Source organism: Dromiciops gliroides, chromosome 1, assembly GCF_019393635.1.
Source record: "Dromiciops gliroides isolate mDroGli1 chromosome 1, mDroGli1.pri, whole genome shotgun sequence".
Classification (NCBI taxonomy): Eukaryota; Metazoa; Chordata; class Mammalia; order Microbiotheria; family Microbiotheriidae; genus Dromiciops; species Dromiciops gliroides.
Window position 1 is genome coordinate 716137479 of NC_057861.1, and position 19550 is coordinate 716157028.

At 40.8% G+C, this 19550-nt stretch overlaps 1 protein-coding gene across 8 annotated transcripts in view; it reads right to left on the reverse strand.

Moving 5' to 3' along the window:
• ITPR1 (inositol 1,4,5-trisphosphate receptor type 1) overlaps positions 1-19550 on the reverse strand; it is a 395541-nt gene that overhangs the window by 73701 nt on the left and 302290 nt on the right. For all 8 annotated transcript variants that reach the window (XM_043977918.1, XM_043977916.1, XM_043977917.1 and 5 more), the window contains 7 exons: positions 19188-19368; positions 16834-17090; positions 11402-11602; positions 9201-9311; positions 6808-6903; positions 3868-3990; positions 2509-2613 (listed from right to left, as the gene is read on the reverse strand). In XM_043977918.1, the coding sequence (XP_043833853.1) occupies positions 2509-2613; positions 3868-3990; positions 6808-6903; positions 9201-9311; positions 11402-11602; positions 16834-17090; positions 19188-19368 (1074 nt within the window). The remainder of the gene's footprint in view (positions 1-2508; positions 2614-3867; positions 3991-6807; positions 6904-9200; positions 9312-11401; positions 11603-16833; positions 17091-19187; positions 19369-19550) is intronic.

A 19550-nucleotide genomic window follows, 5' to 3' on the forward strand; every position in this document is an offset into this window, starting at 1 on the left:
TTTTACAAACCTCGAACCTTCAGATTTGGTAATTAGTATTTTACCCTAATGATTAAAGAGGTTGATTTTGCATTCATATTCAAATGAGCCTGATATAGCCAAACTTTAGGAGTTACATATGACTTGCAGTCAAAGAATCCTGGAAGATGCAAGGGACCTTAGAGTTGTGGAGTTCAAACTGTATTTGAACAACAGATGCTCGTCTGGACTCCATTTTAAGACTGAAAATGATGGTGAACTCACTACCTTCCAAAGGAGCTTATTCCATTTTTGTAAAGTACTTACTAATAACTGGGATGTTTTTCTTTTTATCAAGTCAACAACCTGATCCTGCATCTTCCACCCACACCTCATAGTTCTTTCCCAGGATACAAGCCAAGGAAATCCAATAGCTTTCAGATACTCGAAGACAGTCATAACCTCTTGCTACCCAAACCAAATCTTTTCAAGGCTAAAAAGCCTCACTTCTTTCAACAAATCCTAACCCACCATTGTTTCTAGTCTTGTCACCACCCTGGCTGCTTAGATCCAGACGCTCTTCAGCATGTGTCAACATCCTTCCTAAAATGTGATATCCAGAACAGTCTAAGCTGGGCAAGGCACAGAGGGGCTATCAATTAATCGGCATTTATTTATTTATTTATTTATTTATTTAATTTTTTTTTTTTTTTTTAGTGAGGCAATGGGGGTTAAGTGACTTGCCCAGGGTCACACAGCTAGTAAGTGTTAAGTATCTGAGGCCGGATTTGAACTCAGGTACTCCTGACTCCAGGGCCGGTGCCTGTGCCACCTAGCTGCCCCTCGGCAGGCATTTATTAGGCCAACAGCTCAGTGCACTGCCCTGTGCTAGGTACTGGGGAGACAAGAAAAAAAAGAAATAATTCCTACCTTCAAGGAGCTTGCATTCTATATTCACCTCCTTCATTGAAACCTGACCAATGATCAAATTCTTTCAGACAGATAAAGCATTTATTAAGTGCTTACTATGTGCCAAGGACTGGATTTAATGCTGGTAATGAGAACACAAGCAGCCAAAACATTCCCTGCCGTCAAAGAGGTTCTATTTTAAGAGGGGTTGGTGGGGTAGGAAGGGACAATATATAAAGGGAAGATAGGAAAGGAGGGTGGGGCACACCTAAAGAGGCTAAGTGTAGAGATAGTGAGCTTGGGTAAAATAATGCAAGAAGCTCACTTATCAAAGCCCAGGTGGTTCCAGAGTCAGAGCCCAAGAATACCTTTTAATACCTTTAAAATGTTCCTAGCCCTGATTCTTAATCTCGGATAAATCATTGTAGTCCAAAATGCATATTTTCAAATTGAAGCACATAGACTTTGAAGTCTGAAGTACAAAAAGAAATGAAAATGACCTCCCCCCTTGAGTCTCTATAATGATTCTTTTCTTCAACTGAAGTTTCTGTGACAGAGTGGTCCAATGGCAAGAGTACCTATCAAGAGAGGAGTCTGGCCACCAGCTTTTCCCCTAGTTGTAGCATCTTGGACAAGGCCCTTTCCTTGTCAGGGTCTTGGTGTCTTCATCTCAAAAATGAAAGTCCTGGGCAGGATGATCTCTCTCTAAGTTTCCTTCTTTTTTTGGGGGGGGGGCATTGAGGGTTAAGTGACTTGCCCAGGGTCACACAGCTAGTAAGTGTTAAGGGTCTGAGGCCAGATTTGAACTCAGGTTCTCCTGAATCCAGGGCTGGTGATTTATCCACTGCGCCACCTAGCTGCCCCTCTAAGTTTCCTTCTAACTCTAACAGCTGAGGATCCCATTGTGTTTAAGGCAATCAGTCTGAGTCAAGTTCCAGGGAATGGGGCCCAATTAAGGCAGTTTCTAATCACAGGCTCATATGATCATGGGTCTGAAGATTATTTAATGACCATTTTACCCAAGATTGATCTCGCCACTCAACATGGCTACAAGGGTTTGACAAAAGAGTCAACAGAATTAAGTCCATTTAGGACGATGGCCCAGAGATTTAAAATATCAGCTAAGGATATTTTTGACCATTGGCTTTGACTGTTGGCCGCTTCCAATATTTGCTGATAGTGAGAGGGTATTTTTTCTAAGTTCTCTAGCTCTATTCTCTCATGATCAAAGGATGGTTAATAATGCTTTGATTTGCGAGGGAAGCAGTTGGCTTTTAAAAGACCCCTGAGATGAATGGTGCAGTGAGGGAAAGACCACATGGCTGAGATTCAGAAGACCTGGGTTTGATTCCTAGCCCTACTATTAACAAGTTGTATGACCCTGACCTCAGTTTCCTCATCTATCAAAAAGAAGGGGATGGACCATCTGATCTCTAGATCTCTTTCTAGCTCAAACAATCTATGGTTTAACAATGGATTTTCAGGTCCCTCTGAAGTTCTTTAATTAAAACCACTTTGAGCTCACTGTTCTTTCTCTTTCTTTCTTTCTTTCTTTCTTTCTTTCTTTCTTTCTTTCTTTCTTTCTTTCTTTCTTTCTTTCTTTCTTTCTTTCTTTCTTTCTTTCTTTCTTTTTTTTTTTACCTCAATTTGTGCTGTGTGTTTGGCATAGAATTCTAGAGCTTCATCTCCTTCTACTTGACCTCCGGGTTTCAACATGTTCTGAAGTTCTTTGTTATGCCGAGCCAACTGGAATACAAGAATGGGGGGTGAAGGTGAGGGGGAAGTAATAGGAGAGACCCAATTTCTCTTTATAACAGGAACACACATACTCATTTAAAATTTTTGGTATGAAAAATACATAATAACCAGCAAAGTTGTTAGCAGGAGGGCAAAGGTGATGGGAGACTTGTTATATTCCAACTAGGTGCTATGTACACAAAGTTTATTTTGGGAACCAATCAGAAGAAAATACAGAACACTTTTGCCCACGCTGAGTCCTGCTTTACCCCTGTCTTATTTAGCCAGGCAGAGAAAAGAATTTTCAGTACAACCTCTTGGATCTCCTTCTAATCTAAACATTTTGAAAGCTCCCTTGGATGGCTAGATGCCAGTAAACAAGGAGGTGGGGGGAACAGGGAGAGAAATGGTGTGAGAGAAATGCCATTTATAACGGTGGTGACATTGTCTGGCTCCCTGGGGGACATCCATATTTTCAATTCCACTTAAAAAGCAGAATACTGATTGTCTGTTATTCACCTCCAGCGATATGCAAAATAAAAAGTTCTCGTTGTAAATATGCCTATCATTGAAGGGGCTGCCAGCAGCCTGTGCAATGTCGTTATCTCCTATCCTAGGAACAACAAGTAGTGCCAATACCTTGGGATAACAAGTCTAATTGGATTACTCAGGTGAAAGGGAAGGGAAAAGTAATTATCCAACAGGCACACTTGTGGGCGATGCTCACCAGAGATGGAAAAAGTGCTTCAGAACAGAACACAGATATGCCAAGATTTGGGAAGGATGTCTTAAAATCAAAACAAACCTGGGAAACTGGCTTCCTTGTTGCAGAGGTACAGAGTACTCTATGCTACTAAAACCACTGCAAACTTAGAAGTTTGAAGGCTGAGGAGCTCCAAATGAAATCAAGAAATTAGAGTTTATTTCTTTAGATAATCAAGAAATGATCACTTCAGTACTCTTAGAAAGCCTTTCAACTCTCTCTGGCTAAGAGACCACTGGGAATAAAGGAAAGGGGAGGTTTCTTGATCTTAAATGCCTTTAAGGGCACAAGGATTTCTTTTCTTAAGAAGGGGATGCCATATTATAGCTAAGAATGGGAAAGGTAGAATTCTAAATCTCCAAAGTCAGCAGTTGGGTCAAGACGGATTCAAAGGTCAGGCTCCCAACAATATAGTGAAGCAAACAGGCCTGCTTCACAGCCATTTTTCATGGAAGGTTGCCCTTGTAAATGAGATATGCTTATGGGGTGGTCCGTCCTACCTGATGGGCTAAAATATAGATGTTGTGGCCCACGTTCCTGGGAGACGCAGCAACATCCTCACCGTTTTCTCCATCCTCAAATTCCACTTCACCTTGCATGTATGCCTTCTTGATGACTTCCACCTATAGGTCAGGGCAAGAAAGTCAAATTTCTGCGGGGAGAAAACATGAGCCTACCCCACACTGACCATAACAGTGAGCAGACCTTTAGCTATAGTCTGTATTTTTGGCAATTCAATTCAACAAATGTCATCAATCAAATCGATCCATTTTCAGATGCCCTAGGGTAAAATAAAGTAAACTTCCATTTTCACCAGTATATTAAAGAATGGATATTTTGGTTAAATGGATGTTCTAGTTTACTGAGTTATCATATTTGTCATAAATGTATTATTCATGTTCAAATAATTGGAACATGGAACAACTAAGGCAAAAACTGTACAGAATATTAATCTTTAATGATTCAGAAGTGCCTTGGTGTCATCAGTGTAAAAAACTTAATTCTCTATCTAAACACAGAAGACTGGATATAGAACATGGAGAATGGGATGAATTTCTTCTGATCTCAGGACACAGCCTGGAAACAGATTTTTGAAAAATAAATTCACATTCTCAACTTGTTTATTAGGTAATTCTGTTTTTCAGTTGTTGTTAGGAGAATGTATTCCCACCCCCCAAAGGGTTATGAATACTTGAGATGTCTGATAGCCCGAGTTCTAGATAGCTGGGAGTTTAATATAAGGGCCAGATATTCCTTATGTACTATATACCAGGGACTGGCACTCTCCAACCACAAGGGGGCAACTGGCAACCAGGGGCTCACATGCCACACTTTCCACTATGACACTGCCCATTCGTGATATAAAAAGTTGGTGGGGGGACAAGTGCCAGGAGTTTATATGGACCTCCTGGTTGGCCCAGTAGGAGACAGGAATGGAACAGGCTCCTCTTCTTAAGCGGACAAGTCTTGTCTTCTGTGCCTTGCCGCATCCCCTCTGTCCTGCCTTTATAAAACCATTAACATAAACCTTGATAGCATTTCCTTTTGAGGGTTATGACATTCCACCGTGACCTCAGCTCTCTGAGGGTGACATCCACAGTAGTGGGGTAGAAATCAAAATAAATTAGCTACACTTCTAAAGATACATGTTGGTAAGCGTGGAGAATCAAGTTTTGCAGTTTTCTGGTGTCATTAGCATCTTATCAAAGCAGAGTCAGAGGCTCTGCTACTTACCACCTAGGTAACCTTGGACAAGTCATTAACTCCTCTGGCCTCAGTTTCTTTGGATGGTAAAGTAGAGAGTTGGCCTAGAGGACACGTGTGAGGTATCCTTCAGCTCTAACTTAATTCCCTTAATTGTCAATTGTAGTTTGTTCAGAGACTGGGCTGGGGGGGGGGGGGAGGGGAAAGCACATATAGGTCAGTAAAGATTCCAAATGAAAATTCTGCCCTCAACTCATCCCACTACTTCAGTTTGTTGCTAGTCTCACAGTTTTCTATATTAACTCCAAATTTGGGTGAGACCTTTCTCCTCCTCAGAAATCATAGCAAGCAGTTTGCATCATTCCTCAAAATATACCTGTGAACCACATTCTCTTTATAATAGAGATAACTTATTACTGGCACCAGAGAACTGGTGGAGATCACCTCCAGTTACGTAAGGAGGACTGGCATCAGGAGGCTAAATATTTCAGCACTGTGTGAGGGTACTGCTGCATGTAGTCACAGGTCTAGATAAGGAAAATGGGACTTAGGAAGAAAGTGTTTTTGTAGTAAGACTTACTGAAGAGGACCCAAAGAGAGGCGGCAGACGGCCAATGCTACAAAGAGATATTCTATATTCTTTGCCCAAGACAGTGGACTGAAATATTTCCTTTTATTTATTCATTCATTCATTTGTTTGTTTGTTTGTTTATTTATTTGTTTGTTTATTTGTGATTCTGATGATTTCCCCAAAGGATCTGGGTATTTCCATTTAGCCTCTCAATGGAATCTTTCCTTAGTCAAATGCAAATTCAGCACTTACTAAGTACCTAGTACTCACAAAGCACTGTCCTATGGTGGATACAAAGATTGATGAGACACAATTTGCAATCTAGTAGGGGAGGTGAGATACATACACATGTAAATATCAAACCAAATGGAAGTATGATGAATGTCTGAGAGAAGAAAGAAGTGCTACTACGAGTCCTCAAAGGGTCATGTCTGAGTTGGGTATGGGGGCAATCAGGGAAGGCTTCATGGAGAAGGTGGGACTGGAATTGGGACCTTCGAGTTACAGGTCATCCAAAGGGCTGTTAAGAGGCTTAAATGGGCATGAAGAGGCTGTACTGGGGAGTCTGACAAGAGATACACTATAAAGGATATCAGCAGAGAAATGTATGATCAGAAGATGAATCAGTCATGCAGCAAAACCTGGGAACAACTGATGAAACCTTAGTGGGCTCTACGGGTATCCGTGCAATGTTGAGTCCTACAGAAAGGTCCAGCATACTGAGCTGCCCACCAGAAGGTCACTGACACAAAGGAGAGGCAAGCGTGAATGTGCTACCATCTGCAATGTTGCAGGCAGTGCCTAATGGCTGAGAGCTCGGCTCAATCCAAGCTTCCAAGGACAGATTTTGTTTTTTGGTTTTTGGCAGGGCAATGAGGGTTACATGACTTGCCCAGGGTCACACAGCTAGTTAAGTGTTAAGTGTCAAGTGTCTGAGGCTGGATTTGAACTCAGATCCTCCTGAATCCAAGGCCAGTACTTTATCCACTGCACCACCTGGCTGCTCCCCAAGAACAGATTTTAAAGACAATGAGCAAAGGTGCAGAAATGGGGAAACACAAAGTGCACTGAGGTGACCGTACGTAGACCACTGCTAGTGGTCTACACGATGAGTTAAATCAGCAGGTAGGACAAGTAGTCCAAGCACAATGGGAGTGACGCTTACCAGTTCCTTTGGTCTCATGTTGTATAATATCCTTTCAGCATTTTCACTGTCATGCCTGCTTTCCATGATCGCCAGGAGCAATTTAGATGCATTGTTCTAGTTGGAGAAAAAAAAAAAAGAGAAGAAAAAAAGTAGGTCAATGGCTGCCCAAAAAGGCCCCTTTTAGATCTGCATCCTAGGTGAATGGGTGGGCCTGACACTTCTTTAGTCACTCCACTGAGATGAGGCCATGGGCTGAACTTTCTACTACATAGCTGAACTCTGGGTAAAGATCATATTCACCCAGGTCCACATGACTTCCAACCCACAGAAACATACAGAGAGTACATACAGGTCATATCTGGGCCAAGTTTCTGCATAACTTTTTGGCCTCATTTCTCAGAGCTCTGATGTAAGAACAGCTCTGAATTGTCAAAGGGGACGTGCAGATGGCATATCCCTACTACCACAGTTTGTGGAAAACTCAGCCACATGCATTTCTATGCGAGGGGCCTGAAAAGATGATCAGCAAACGTTATTCACTTCCTTAAAGTACTGTCATCAACACTTCCCAGATTTTCTGTAAAATGGAGAGCACCATACCTGTAGCACCCTCTCACAGGGTTACTATAAGGGCTCACCTCTGACAAAGGTCGAAAAGCACTTTACCAACCTGAAAGCCCTATGGGAATGTCAGTCGTCGTTATTTGTTATTCCAGCCACTAATACTCTAATGTCCATCCTACAGTCGATATCAGGCAAAGGAGCAGTGTCCCAATCAGATTTTCCAGTGGCTTTAAATCCATTATTTGCCTACATATTCGATTTCTTATGGTTTGGCCTAATTTCAGAGCCGGGTCCTACACTAATTTTCACAACTGGTTTTAGCTTCTTAGAATATAGGACCAAAAGCTATTCTGGTTCAGCAAAAGGTCATGCTAGTTCAACCAATTTGCTGTCCTGCCAAATGGTGACCTTTCCTTGCAGGGGGTGGGGGGGGGAGGGAATACCCCCAGTATTCTCTAGTAGGTAAATTTACTTATTACAAGCAAAAACTCCTGAATGCTGCCTGGTGGTACTCCAAATCCTCAATTAATTTGAGCTACTTGCAGTTCACGCTGTTGATAAATGGCAAACTGGAAGCTGAGGAGGAATAATCTGCTGCTTAATTCAGGCTAATTTTTTTTAATACAATTTGTCTAATTAGGAAGACCAAGAAACAAAAAAAAAGGTCATTCTAAAATTATATTTTAAAAATTGTCAACTACTACTTCCAATTATTCTTTTTGAAACATTGAAGGAGAAACAAGCAGGACCTTACCACTCCTAAGGAGATATCTCAGTGTCAAAACCCTTTACTAACGACCTGTCTTTCCTGTGACATACTTCTGCTGGAGAGGCAGGCCAGTTTCTCTGCTGTGTGTTTCACATGAGTTTCAGGACTGCTCAAGATAATTAAAAAGTCCTGGGAACCAGTGAGGGGAAGACAGGGACAAATTACAACATGCCCTGAATATGGATAAGAATTAAATAGGAAATGTGCCCAAGAAGGATTTTTTTTAAATCACTAAGATTTTTTTTTTAAATGTACATTAAGTTGATTTGCAATTTCAGTTCTCGGAGACATCAAGACATCCTTGGAACACTTACTTCCCCCTTCCCCAGAAAGTCCTTCAGGCTACTAACTACAATATAGGGACTGTCGCTCCTCTCTCAGATACCTAAGAAGTGGGCTGGTAATGCTAACACCTTGGGCTCATGCCTTCAGTTCATCAGGATCACTTTGTTATGTTAGGTGACCAAAATGTCATTTATAGCTTAAGATCGGCCATTTAGTGAAAGTCGAATGGGGCAAATCTAGTGAAGCTAATCACAGACTCAAGGGTACATTCCTGGTTATTATGTTATGATTGCCATGATTTTAAGAAAACCTTTACTAAACACCCACTATGTGCTAAGATCTGTATAAAAATTTTTTTTTAATCTAGATGACTCAGAGCATGTCTTTGCCAACCTGAAGCACCTGCCTCCTCCCCATCCCCCACCAGTCTGATGTATATTACCCCTCCACTGACCAAGCAAGGGGAAAAAGATCAGATACCATCACAAGAATGGAATTTCCATTGTTTTAGACTGATGCTCTCAGAAACAATGTTTTTAGTACTAGAATGACATCTAAAACGGTGTTTCTGCTTTATACAGTAAGGTCACATCACGGGACTAAGCAAGAGATGTCCAGGCAGAAAGAGTTTATTTAGAAGAGATGGATGGAAACATTGTATTTTACTCAGAACTCCTATTTTGGTCTCTAATTTAATCTATCCATTTTTTTCCCCATGGTAGACGACTTCGTAAATTGAGGCAGAACACAGTATCTCCCCAGCTCTCTCTTTTACTATGCAATTACAACTTGCCTTCAGCTCTAATACAAGATCCATCCTCTTCTTTCCCAAAGGGTTGATGTCATTCAGGATTAAAGCTGTGATTATGTCAATGCCGTTGGATTCATGAGTGGCTATGCAGTTCTGAGAACACAAACACACACACACACACACACACATTATAAAGAAAATGTAAAAAAGTCAACAAACTAAACTGCTCTTTTGACATAACACTTATTACCACTCCACACCAAAATGGGCAGTCATCATTTTCCCCCCCAATAATGTTTCTGGGGGGAGAATTGCAAATTTTCCGTGAGAAAGTGGTAAAAAAAATAAGACAGATGAAAATCTCTAGTTTCAGAATTAACAGTAAACAGTCGAATGATGTACAAAAGAGTCTCAGGAAAGTCCCTTAGTGCTGTAACTGATACAATGGTCATGTCCAACTTCAACAGTTCAGAAAATATACTTTGTTATTGAAACTGGATGATTGGTCCTTCTCTACACCTCACCCCCAAAGGTGTGTTTCAATCTCATTAGAGAACTTGCTTTTCATATATGATAGCTCCTCTTAGAGTTTTTTGTTTTGTTTTGTTTTGTTTTGTTTTGTTTTTTAGTGAGGCAATTGGGGTTAAGTGACTTGCCCAGGGTCACACAGCTGGTAAGTGTTAAGTGTCTGAGGCTGGATTTGAACTCGGTCCTCCTGACTCTAGGGCTGGTGCTCTATCCACTGCGCCACCACGCTGCCCCTCCTCTTAGAGTTTTAAGGAGGTACCAAACATGGGGAATAAGTTTGCTATTCCAATGACAACATATCATGATTGATAATCTACTGCCAAACTTTTAGTAGACTGCTTTAATCCCCTAGGCAGGCTTTTGCTCTGTTCTGTGCTGTAGAAATGGAATTCCAAATTGATAGTAAAATTCTCTTGATACAAAGTAGACACACCTCTTTCCCCATCCCAATACTATGCCACTGTTTTACTGAGTGTTCATATTAATTCAATTATGTCTCAGGAAGTACTCAGGAATAGAATGTTTCCCCTTCATTTTTCCTTTTAATAAAATATATTTTAATATGTAGCAATGAGTTGCCAGACCCATGAATGTTTCCATCTACCTTCAACTCCCTACCCCACCCCAAGTTCAGATCTTCAACTGAATTTTCATTTGGCCACTGAGTAGATAGAGCTCTTTGTAAAAAACCTTTTCCTGTTTCTTTTGTGATGGTAATATGGTTATTGTGGCTAGAATCAAGTTAGTCTCTCAAAGAGACTTGAATACTCAGCACAGGTCAGAATCACACAGATTCCTAAGTCTTATAAAGTGCTTAAAGCACTGAGCTACTACTAAATAAAGAGCATACTGGGGAAAAACCACCAAGGATCCCAACTTCAATCCTGTCTTTACATAAAGGGCAAAGCTCAAGACTGATTTCTGCCATGATCTCCGCCTCGATTAATTCCAAACCTCGGCAATCTTTTCAGAACTTTGATAGTACTCTAGTTCATACCATATAACTTAACATATGATCAAAAGTAATAATAATAACTTTTACTCAGTGCTTATTATATACCAGGGAATGGGCTAAGTGTTTTACAATTATTAAGTCATTTGATTCTTACAACCCTAGGAGGTAGGTACTGTTATTATCCCCATTTTATAGATGAGGAAAGTGAGACAATAGATAAGGGATTTGGTATCTGATACCACATTTGAACTCAGTTCTACCTGACTTCAGGTGGGTGCTTTATCCACTGTGCCACCTGGTTGCCTCTTAATCATTCTGTTTCATGGGTTTGTAAGTACCTGTTAGCTCTTCTATGGGATCTATGGTATCTGAAGCATCTAGGAGTGAGAGGCCACCTTCTGAGAGCTATAGCACCCATCATAGGGCTGGGCCCACCATAATTAGTCTTAGATTGCTGGTATACTCTAAGTTCTTCTAATTTGAATAGCACTTATTTTCACTTAGGCATAGGTAAAGGGTCCTTATACTAGTAAAGAGCTGGAAAATTTTGACAAAGTAGACGGTAAGTTTCCGCAGCCTCAGGCTGTCAAAATTTCCAGGAGCAATAGGTCACTGTGAATATTTCTCAGCTCCTGGAAAAAGGCTGGCCACTCCACAAGCCTAAAGAGAGATGCTTGCTAGAGTCTGCCTCAGTTGTCAGTGCAGCTCTTCTTGGTTAAAGAGGGGCTCATTTTTCTTCTGAGGATAAACACTAGATTACCTGGTTTTCATGGCAAGGTCCCTGACAGTATTCAGTCAGACTTTCCAGGGTCTGGTTGATTAGTGCGACGTTCTTCTCATTTATATACAAGCCCAGAAGTCCAAGCCCTCCAGTTGTGCTCCCACAAATGCAATCCAGAAACTGCAGCGTCTCACACACCAAGTTGTAGTTGGTCTTATTGTTTTGACAACGAAGGAAGTTCTGTAATTGAACATTTTCAGGGGAATAGGGAGGGTTGGGAGAGGGAGGAGGGAGAAGAAAGGTGGAGAAGGGGTATTAAAAATGATTATGGCACCATTTCATTCGGATCTCTGAATATGGTGGTGTTCCAGTTTGGACAATCAACAATTATGAACAATGACTCAGCATGGCACTGAACAGAGAATTAAAAACGGGGCCTCCAATAAGTAGCAGCCTACTGGCAGAGGTTGTTATGTAACACGAATAGCTCTCAGAAGAGACACTGTTCTATCAGATGAGGGGGAGAGTCGCCTCTCTGGGAACACTCACTTCACACTCCTACTACCTCTTTGCATTATCTCATTTCCCAGCCCACTTCTGACCCCCTTGCTTGGGCACAGGCACAAACACGCTTGGGTATGTATGTGTACACACGTGTGCACTACACACACTCACACTCACACACTCACTCATTCACAAACATACACACACACTCTCACACACTCAGCCTTCAACCCAAGCTTCTATGGGACCAAGCTCAGAGGGAGGTGGATCTGAGGAGTAGGTGGTGATGTAAGCTTAGCTGCTAAATGACTGTTAAAGGTCCACTCTGCTTCTAGGGAAGCAGCCCAGGCTAAGTGCTACAAAATACACAGACACACACACACACACACACACACACACACACACACACACACACACACACACATACACACACGAATCTGGCTCTGTCTTTTCCTGCTCCAGGGAGGTTGGGATGTGTTAAGTTTGGGGCAAATCTCCCGAGCCATGAAACTACATGGGAGGCAAGGTTCCCTGGGTTAGGGGTCTGTTGGCAGACTGTGAACTCCTTCTCAGAATATTGTTTAAAAAATCAAAATGTGAAAGCTTACAAAAAAAACCAATCACACTGAAATAATGATGTGATTATTTTTTCCTACCTAAGTCTCCTGAAACCTAAACGTGGATCCACTGGGGGTGGGGGGAGGTCCTTGGATCCTGGGTTAAGAACCCTTGTTCTATAATAAGATACCACTCATGAAGAGATCATGTTTAATCACTGAAGAAAGAAGAGAATTACTCTAAGTATTTCTTCTACCTTCCTACATTGCAATGTTCTGCTCTTCCCATTAAGCACATTACTTCCCCAATCCCTCATGCTTCTGTTTTTATACATGATTGATCAAATCAGTTAGGGAAAAAAAAACAACACATTAAATACTGCTCTCCCTTGTGCCAGGCACTATCAGGCACTGGTAATCAAAGACAGAAATTGAACAATCCCTGTCCTCAAGGAGATTATATTTTATCAGAGGTGGGAACATGTACATAAAAGCACAGGATAGGGATCAGACCTATGATTTCACTGGTCCAGGGAAATCAGAGATAAGGAAACTCTCTCTAAGGAGGGAGCTAGATGCCCTTGAAGAGTTGCCCAGAGCACTGACAGGTCCAAAGGACTTGTTAGGGTCACACAGCCAGTATGTGGCAGACATAGGTTAGGAGTCCAGGTCTTCCTGGCTTAGCGGCCAACATTATCTCTCCTCAGTCACAATGCCTCTTCTAAAGCTCTATACAAAATAGAGACATGAAAAACACAAGGAAATTCTGAAGGGAAGGCGTTAGTAGCTAGGCAGATCAGGAAAGGCTTCATGTAGCTTAAGCCACATCTTGAAGGAGATGAAAGATTCTAAGAGGTGGAGGTGAGGAGAGATTACATTTTAGGGATAGGGTTTAGTCGGTAGAAAAGCAAGGAAACAGAAGATGGAGAGCTATGTGTAAGTGAAGGGAAGTAGTATATATCAGTAAGCTGGAAAGGAAGGCTGGGACCAGACTGAAAAAACCTTTAAATGCCAGAGGAGTTTATATATGATCTGTGATTTCATTATTCACTACTTTTCATTACTCCCTATACCAGTGCATATCACCACCCATCTAAGACTTAAAGGGCAAGTCCTAGGGAACTGCTTGAAGTATACAAAGGTTTAAATGACTATTTTTTTTTTTCACTGCTAAGTGTCAGAAGTAGGATTTGAACCTAAGTCTTCCTGATTACAAGCCCAGTACTCTGTGTACCATACTTGATGACTCACCGCTAGTTAACATTTGGAAGAATTTTTACAAGGGAAAAAATTATTATGAATAATTATGAAAATGACAGAAATTCAATTTATCATTGTATTTCCGCTAGAATGAATTCTAAAGGCAATTTGCTCCTCGACTTCCAAAGCTTTAGTATAACTTGTGCTATGTGGTGCTTTTTAAAGAGGTTCCTAGCACTTGATTGATAAACCAACCACAACAAAACAAACGCATATAAAAGAAACCAAAACTGGGTTTCTATGATACTCTGGATCCCTTTTCAAATCCCTAAGTGACTCTCATTGCTGACTAATTACCCCAAGTGGCTCCTTACTCTCTTTCTGTGCAGGGAATGATGCTGCCTTTTCTTAAATTTCAATTTGAAAGAAAAATCACCATTGAGGAGAAGCCTTTGCTTACAGATTACTTTCCCCACATTTTCACAACTATTAACTTGGTGTAAGAGACATTCAGGGTGAGGGAGGAGATTCATGGTCCAAAACAAACGCTATTCAACTTCATGGAATCTTGGGGCTGTTAAGGACCTTGGGAAGTCACCTTGGGTGGTTTTGGAAGAACTATCCTTAAATCAACCTGGGAGGTGAGAGGTACCACCTTAGAGTTTAATTGTGTTTCCTAGTTTCACACATATAGAGGAGGACCGACATCTGGACAAGGAGAGCTTATGTTTCAAAATGCAAGTAAATCTTTGGTTCAACAACAAAAAAATAATTTTCTAACTAGAACTGTTAATACCACCTTCTACATAAGGCCTTTCTGGTCCCCCACCTACTAGTGCCTTTCCCTTGTTAGGTTATCTTCCATTTAGGCTGTACATATCTTGAATGCATCTATTTAGATATGCCTCCTCTATTAAAAATGGAAACTCCTGAAGATCAGTGATTGCTTTTTATTCTTCTTTCTATCCCCAATATTTGGGGATAATGTCTGACCCACAGTAAGCACTTAATTAATGTTTGTTGACTGACTGCTTTGTTAGGTAATGAGTTCCACATCACTGGTGATATTCATGGAGAGGCTGATGATCATCTTCTGAAGACACAAGATGGGATTCTTATATTTAGTGGGAGAATAGTCTGGATATCTTTAACCTTCTAACTCTAAGATAAATGGATTCTCTTATTGAGCTGCAGTGGAACTTTATAAGATGAATATTTATCATAGAGAGAAATTTAGGATTTGATAGTTCCTCCACAGAGTTCACCCAAAGCAGTTTAGGTACAGAAGTACCCCAGAGGACCTTATCAAAAGGCAATTTCACCTAAGAGGTAAATTTACAGCAAGGGACATTTGGCTAAAAAGACTGACATCACAGTCAAGTTGTCCAAAAATACCTTATTGGACTTAAAACCTCTTCTTTTAGATATGGTTAGGATGGCATTTGGAGGTAGGTGGGAGGATAAGACAAAAAAAAAAAAGGAATGAGCAAACTACAGGGCAAATCAATGAGAGGGATGTCAAGAAGGAACCACAATTAAATATGCTACTGATTTTAGCCTTTCAAGCTTTCACAGAAAAATAAACTACAGGAACTGAAGAAAGGCCTCAGTCATCAGCTAAGAATGGGGTTGTCATCATCTCAGTATCACTGCTCTGTGGAACTTGAGGCCAGAGTACAAATGTGAGAGACCTTGAACAAGACAGCTAAATACTTGTTTATTGCCCAGAGCCAACCCAATTCCAAATGGCTGTTATAATAATGAGGCCCATCACTACATGAAGATGGAACTTAGTGATTTATTAGCAAAAGAGCACTCACTTTGTTCTTCCAGTAAAGGGGTAGAGGTGTATTTGTACTGACTCCACCATCCTTCCCCTGTGACCAATGGTATTAGCACTACTTCTTTTACACCATCACCCCTATGTTGTAACAGACTGTTCACAGAATCTCCAACATGCCCAAGAGAAAGTTAAATACCACTGCAGATTAGCTGTTACCAGTTTGTGGACCAGATAACAACAACAACAACAGCAGCAGCTAGGATTTATATAGTACTTCAAGGTTTGCTAAATGCTTCACAGATATTATCTCATTTGGTCCTCATAATAACCCTGCAAGGTAGGTACTATTATTGTTCCTAATGTACAAATAAAGAAACTGAGGTTAACAGAAGTTCAGTGACTTGCCCAGGGTTATACAGCTAGTAAGTGTCTGAAGTATCATTAGAATTCATGTCTTCTTGACTCCAAGTCCAGCATCCTACTCACTGTGTCATCAAGGATTGCACAAACTAGAGGAAATCACTAATGCAAAGATTTAAAAAGGATTCGTTTCTACCTTGCTAGCTATGGACTATAGCTGGGCTTCTTCTTCTTCTTTTTTTTTTTTGTTTTGCTGGGCAATGAGGGTTAAGTGACTTGCCCAGGGTCACACAGCTAGTAAGTGTCAAGTGTCTGAGGACAGATTTGAACTCGGGTCCTCCTGAATCCAGGGCTGGTGCTTTATCCACTGTGCCACCTAGCTGTCCTCTACAGCTGGGCTTCTTAACCTGGGGGTCCATGAATTCATTTAAAAATATTTTGTTAATTGTATTTCAATATGTATTTGTCTTTTTATGTAATTCTATGTGTTTTGTTTTACGCACTTAAAAGCATTAATTCTTGGAAGAGACCCATAGGCTTCAAACTGTCAAAGAGGTTTAGGACCCCCAAAAAGGCCTTAGACTAGAAGAGCTTCTTGTGTGTTGCCACCTTGGGTCTCTGGGGCAGCTCTCTGGGGAGCTTCTCAGACATGTTCTTATTTTTCCTCCTCATCAAGAAGAGATGGCTTTCCCAAGGTCTTATATTAGAGAGGCATTAAAGGAAGTTCTACGGTTTAGGTTGACTCTCTCTTAAGGAATGATACACACACACACACACACACACACACACACACGTACACTTTCCTGTAATAGGCTTCTTTGCCACAGAAATTGGAGGTGTATGCCTTTCTCTGTCACTTGAAAACAAATGGCATTTTGAAAAACATACCCAACCTAACAAAGCTGCCTGAAACCTTCACTTATGAAACCTGCTCGTGTCCCTTGACTAAAGTGACCAAAATAGCTGAACCAAAAGGAACTGAAACAAGTTATGAGAGTTTAAACCCAGATTAGGAGCATCATTAATGTCAGGTGTCCATTGTTGTCCACTACTCGCTGCCCACCTACCTGAAGATCCCGGTTATGGTTTTCACAGAGGAGCTGTAAGAACCGAAGAATGGGCTGCATGATTGTGATCACGGCACTCATCTCCAAGTCATCTTTGGGTTTGTCTGGTGTGGCCTGGGTTCCACCTTCTCCAGATGGGAAATGGTCTTCAGGATCGGCCTCTCTTCTGTAGGTAGTGAAAGCTTTCCTGGTGGCAGCAGAGGCCTCCAATAACTGGTCTCGAACCTCTTCTGTTATCTGCGTCGAAGGCTCTTTTGCTAAAACACATTTTAAATAACACATGGTATTATCTTAAGAGGAACTGCTGGGTTCTAAAGTTAAGAAGCATTTATTGAGCACTGACTATATGTGGGGCCCTAGACGGCAGGCCAAGGAAGCAGAGATGAAACAAGGGAATTTTTCTTCTTAAGAAATTCATGATCCAGAAGGATAGCTTAAACATACTAATAACCAAAGTTCAAATGAGAATGTAAGTACATAGGACAGCATCAAAATGGTAACAAAGATTCAAGGAGGGAGATAGATCATCAAAAGATCTCAGAGGCTACCTAGTCCAAGCGCTTCATTTATAAATGAGGAAACAGGATCAGAGGGGTCCAGCAACCTGCTATGGGTCATGCAGTTGGGAAAAGTCACAGGTGGGCTTTGAACTCAGGTCTTCTTGGTTACAAATACAGTGTTTTATACACTATGCCTCCCAAGAGAGGCCACGTATACTTTAAAAATTCATGAGGTTAGAGGTCTTTCATCATCAAGGTCCTCTGAAGAAGAACCACCTGAGACTGATTTATGTAGGTGAATATCAGAGGGGAAATTTCCTTCTAGGGATTACAAATAAATGGAGATGGGAGAGGGAAAGATGAAATCGGCAATGGGTGGTAGGACTTTGGTTAGAACATAAACTACCTGAAAGGAGAAAAAAAAAACCTTGTTGGTTGGCTAGGGGAATAGAGATTGAAAGGGCCTAAGAGGTTATTCTTGTCTAAGTCATAGCTAAACAGGAATTCCCTAGTACTATATCTCCTTAACAAGAGGTCATCCAGTAACCATTTCATGATCTTTTGTGACTGGAAACCCACTAGCTGCCAAAGCAGTCTATTTCACTTTTAGATGGCTTTAATCGCTAGGAAGTTTATTTTCTGCTAGCAAATCTGCCCATCAGTAATTTCTATGCACAGTGCTTAGTTTTTCCTTCTTGGGGCATAGCAGGACAAGTCTAATTCCTCCTTATACATGGGAGTCCTACAAATACTTGGAGATAGTTATCATGTCTCTTCCTAAGTAGTCTCTTTTCCCCACTAACCATCCCCAGTTTCTCCAAATTCTTTTTGTAGAGCATTATCTCTTGGCCTTTCACCACTACAGATGTCCTCTTCAGGACATGCTCCAATTTGTTAATGTCCTTAAAATATAGCTCTTAGGACTAAGATGTCATTGGAAAGAAATGGGGATCCCCTGGAAGTTTTGTGCTGGAGAGCAATTTGATTAGAGTTATGCCTTCAGAAGAACAGTCTAATAATCATCAAAGTCTGTGTCTTTTCTAGAGAATCATAGAGTTGGAGAAAGATTTGAAGAGAAGGGATTGATATTTCCTGATAACTTTACTTTGGACTGAACCTGTATCATCCCTGTCCTTTACCTGAATTGAGAATACTTTCTTATCCTTTTCCATCAAACAATGGCCAAGATACACAAAAGGTAAGTTCTTCAAATCTCTTATTAATACCAGCTACGTCCTAACTTTGATCAAGAAAAGGTTCTTCAAAACTAGACTTTGAATAAGTATAACAGAAGCAAAGGACAGTGTTTTTAGTAGTGTTGAGTGGGAGAAGTAATAGTGGTTAAGGAGGGGAAACAGTTAATGAGGAAAATGGGCAGTTTTGGCTTTGCTGTTGACTAGTATGTATGACCTGAAGGTTTTTTCATCTGGAAGATGATGCTATTGGATTAAATCTAAGGTCCCTTCCAGCTCATCGATTCAGCAAATGTATTAAGTCTCTATTATGCATTCTTAAAGTACTGTGCCAGGTACTCAGGATATAAAGATGAAAAACAATAAACTGGCCTCCCAGCTTAACATCCTATGAATGGTTCTAATTTATTCAATCCAGACAGGAAGGCAAGTTCCCCAAAACAGCAGGATTTAACTCAGGTTCCTTTATTAATTGTGTTCCTGCAAAATAACCAAGGAGCACTAGAAAACTAAAACATTCCTTTTATAACTTTCCTATCTGATCATGTTTGATCTTAGAAGTAGTGAAAACTCATACCGTAAGGAAACTCACTAACATGGTACTTTATAGTCAAACTAACAGAATTAAAATACATATATGCAAAAATATTTTGGCCCTTACCTCTTTTACGTGATGGGGCATCTCTGTCTGGGTCATCATCTTTCTTCTTATTCCCCAAGTCACTGGTGTTGACAGTGACTGTTGCCTTGATTTCTTGCTGGGCCACTTTCATTCGGTCATAGAAAACCTTAAAGAATTTTTCTGACTTTTTATCCTCTGTCAACCGACAGAAAAAGGAGTGCTACCAGGGAAGAAAAGCACAGGCTTTTAATACAGTTCTCTCTGTCAGATCAGTTCATCTTATCCCTTTCATCTTTTCAACAAGGAAAAATACAATCACCAGTTAAATAAGGAAGAACCTCTCAGAAACCTAGAAATGGCTCCAGTTGGAACATCTATTATACATTTACTGGACTTAGGAAT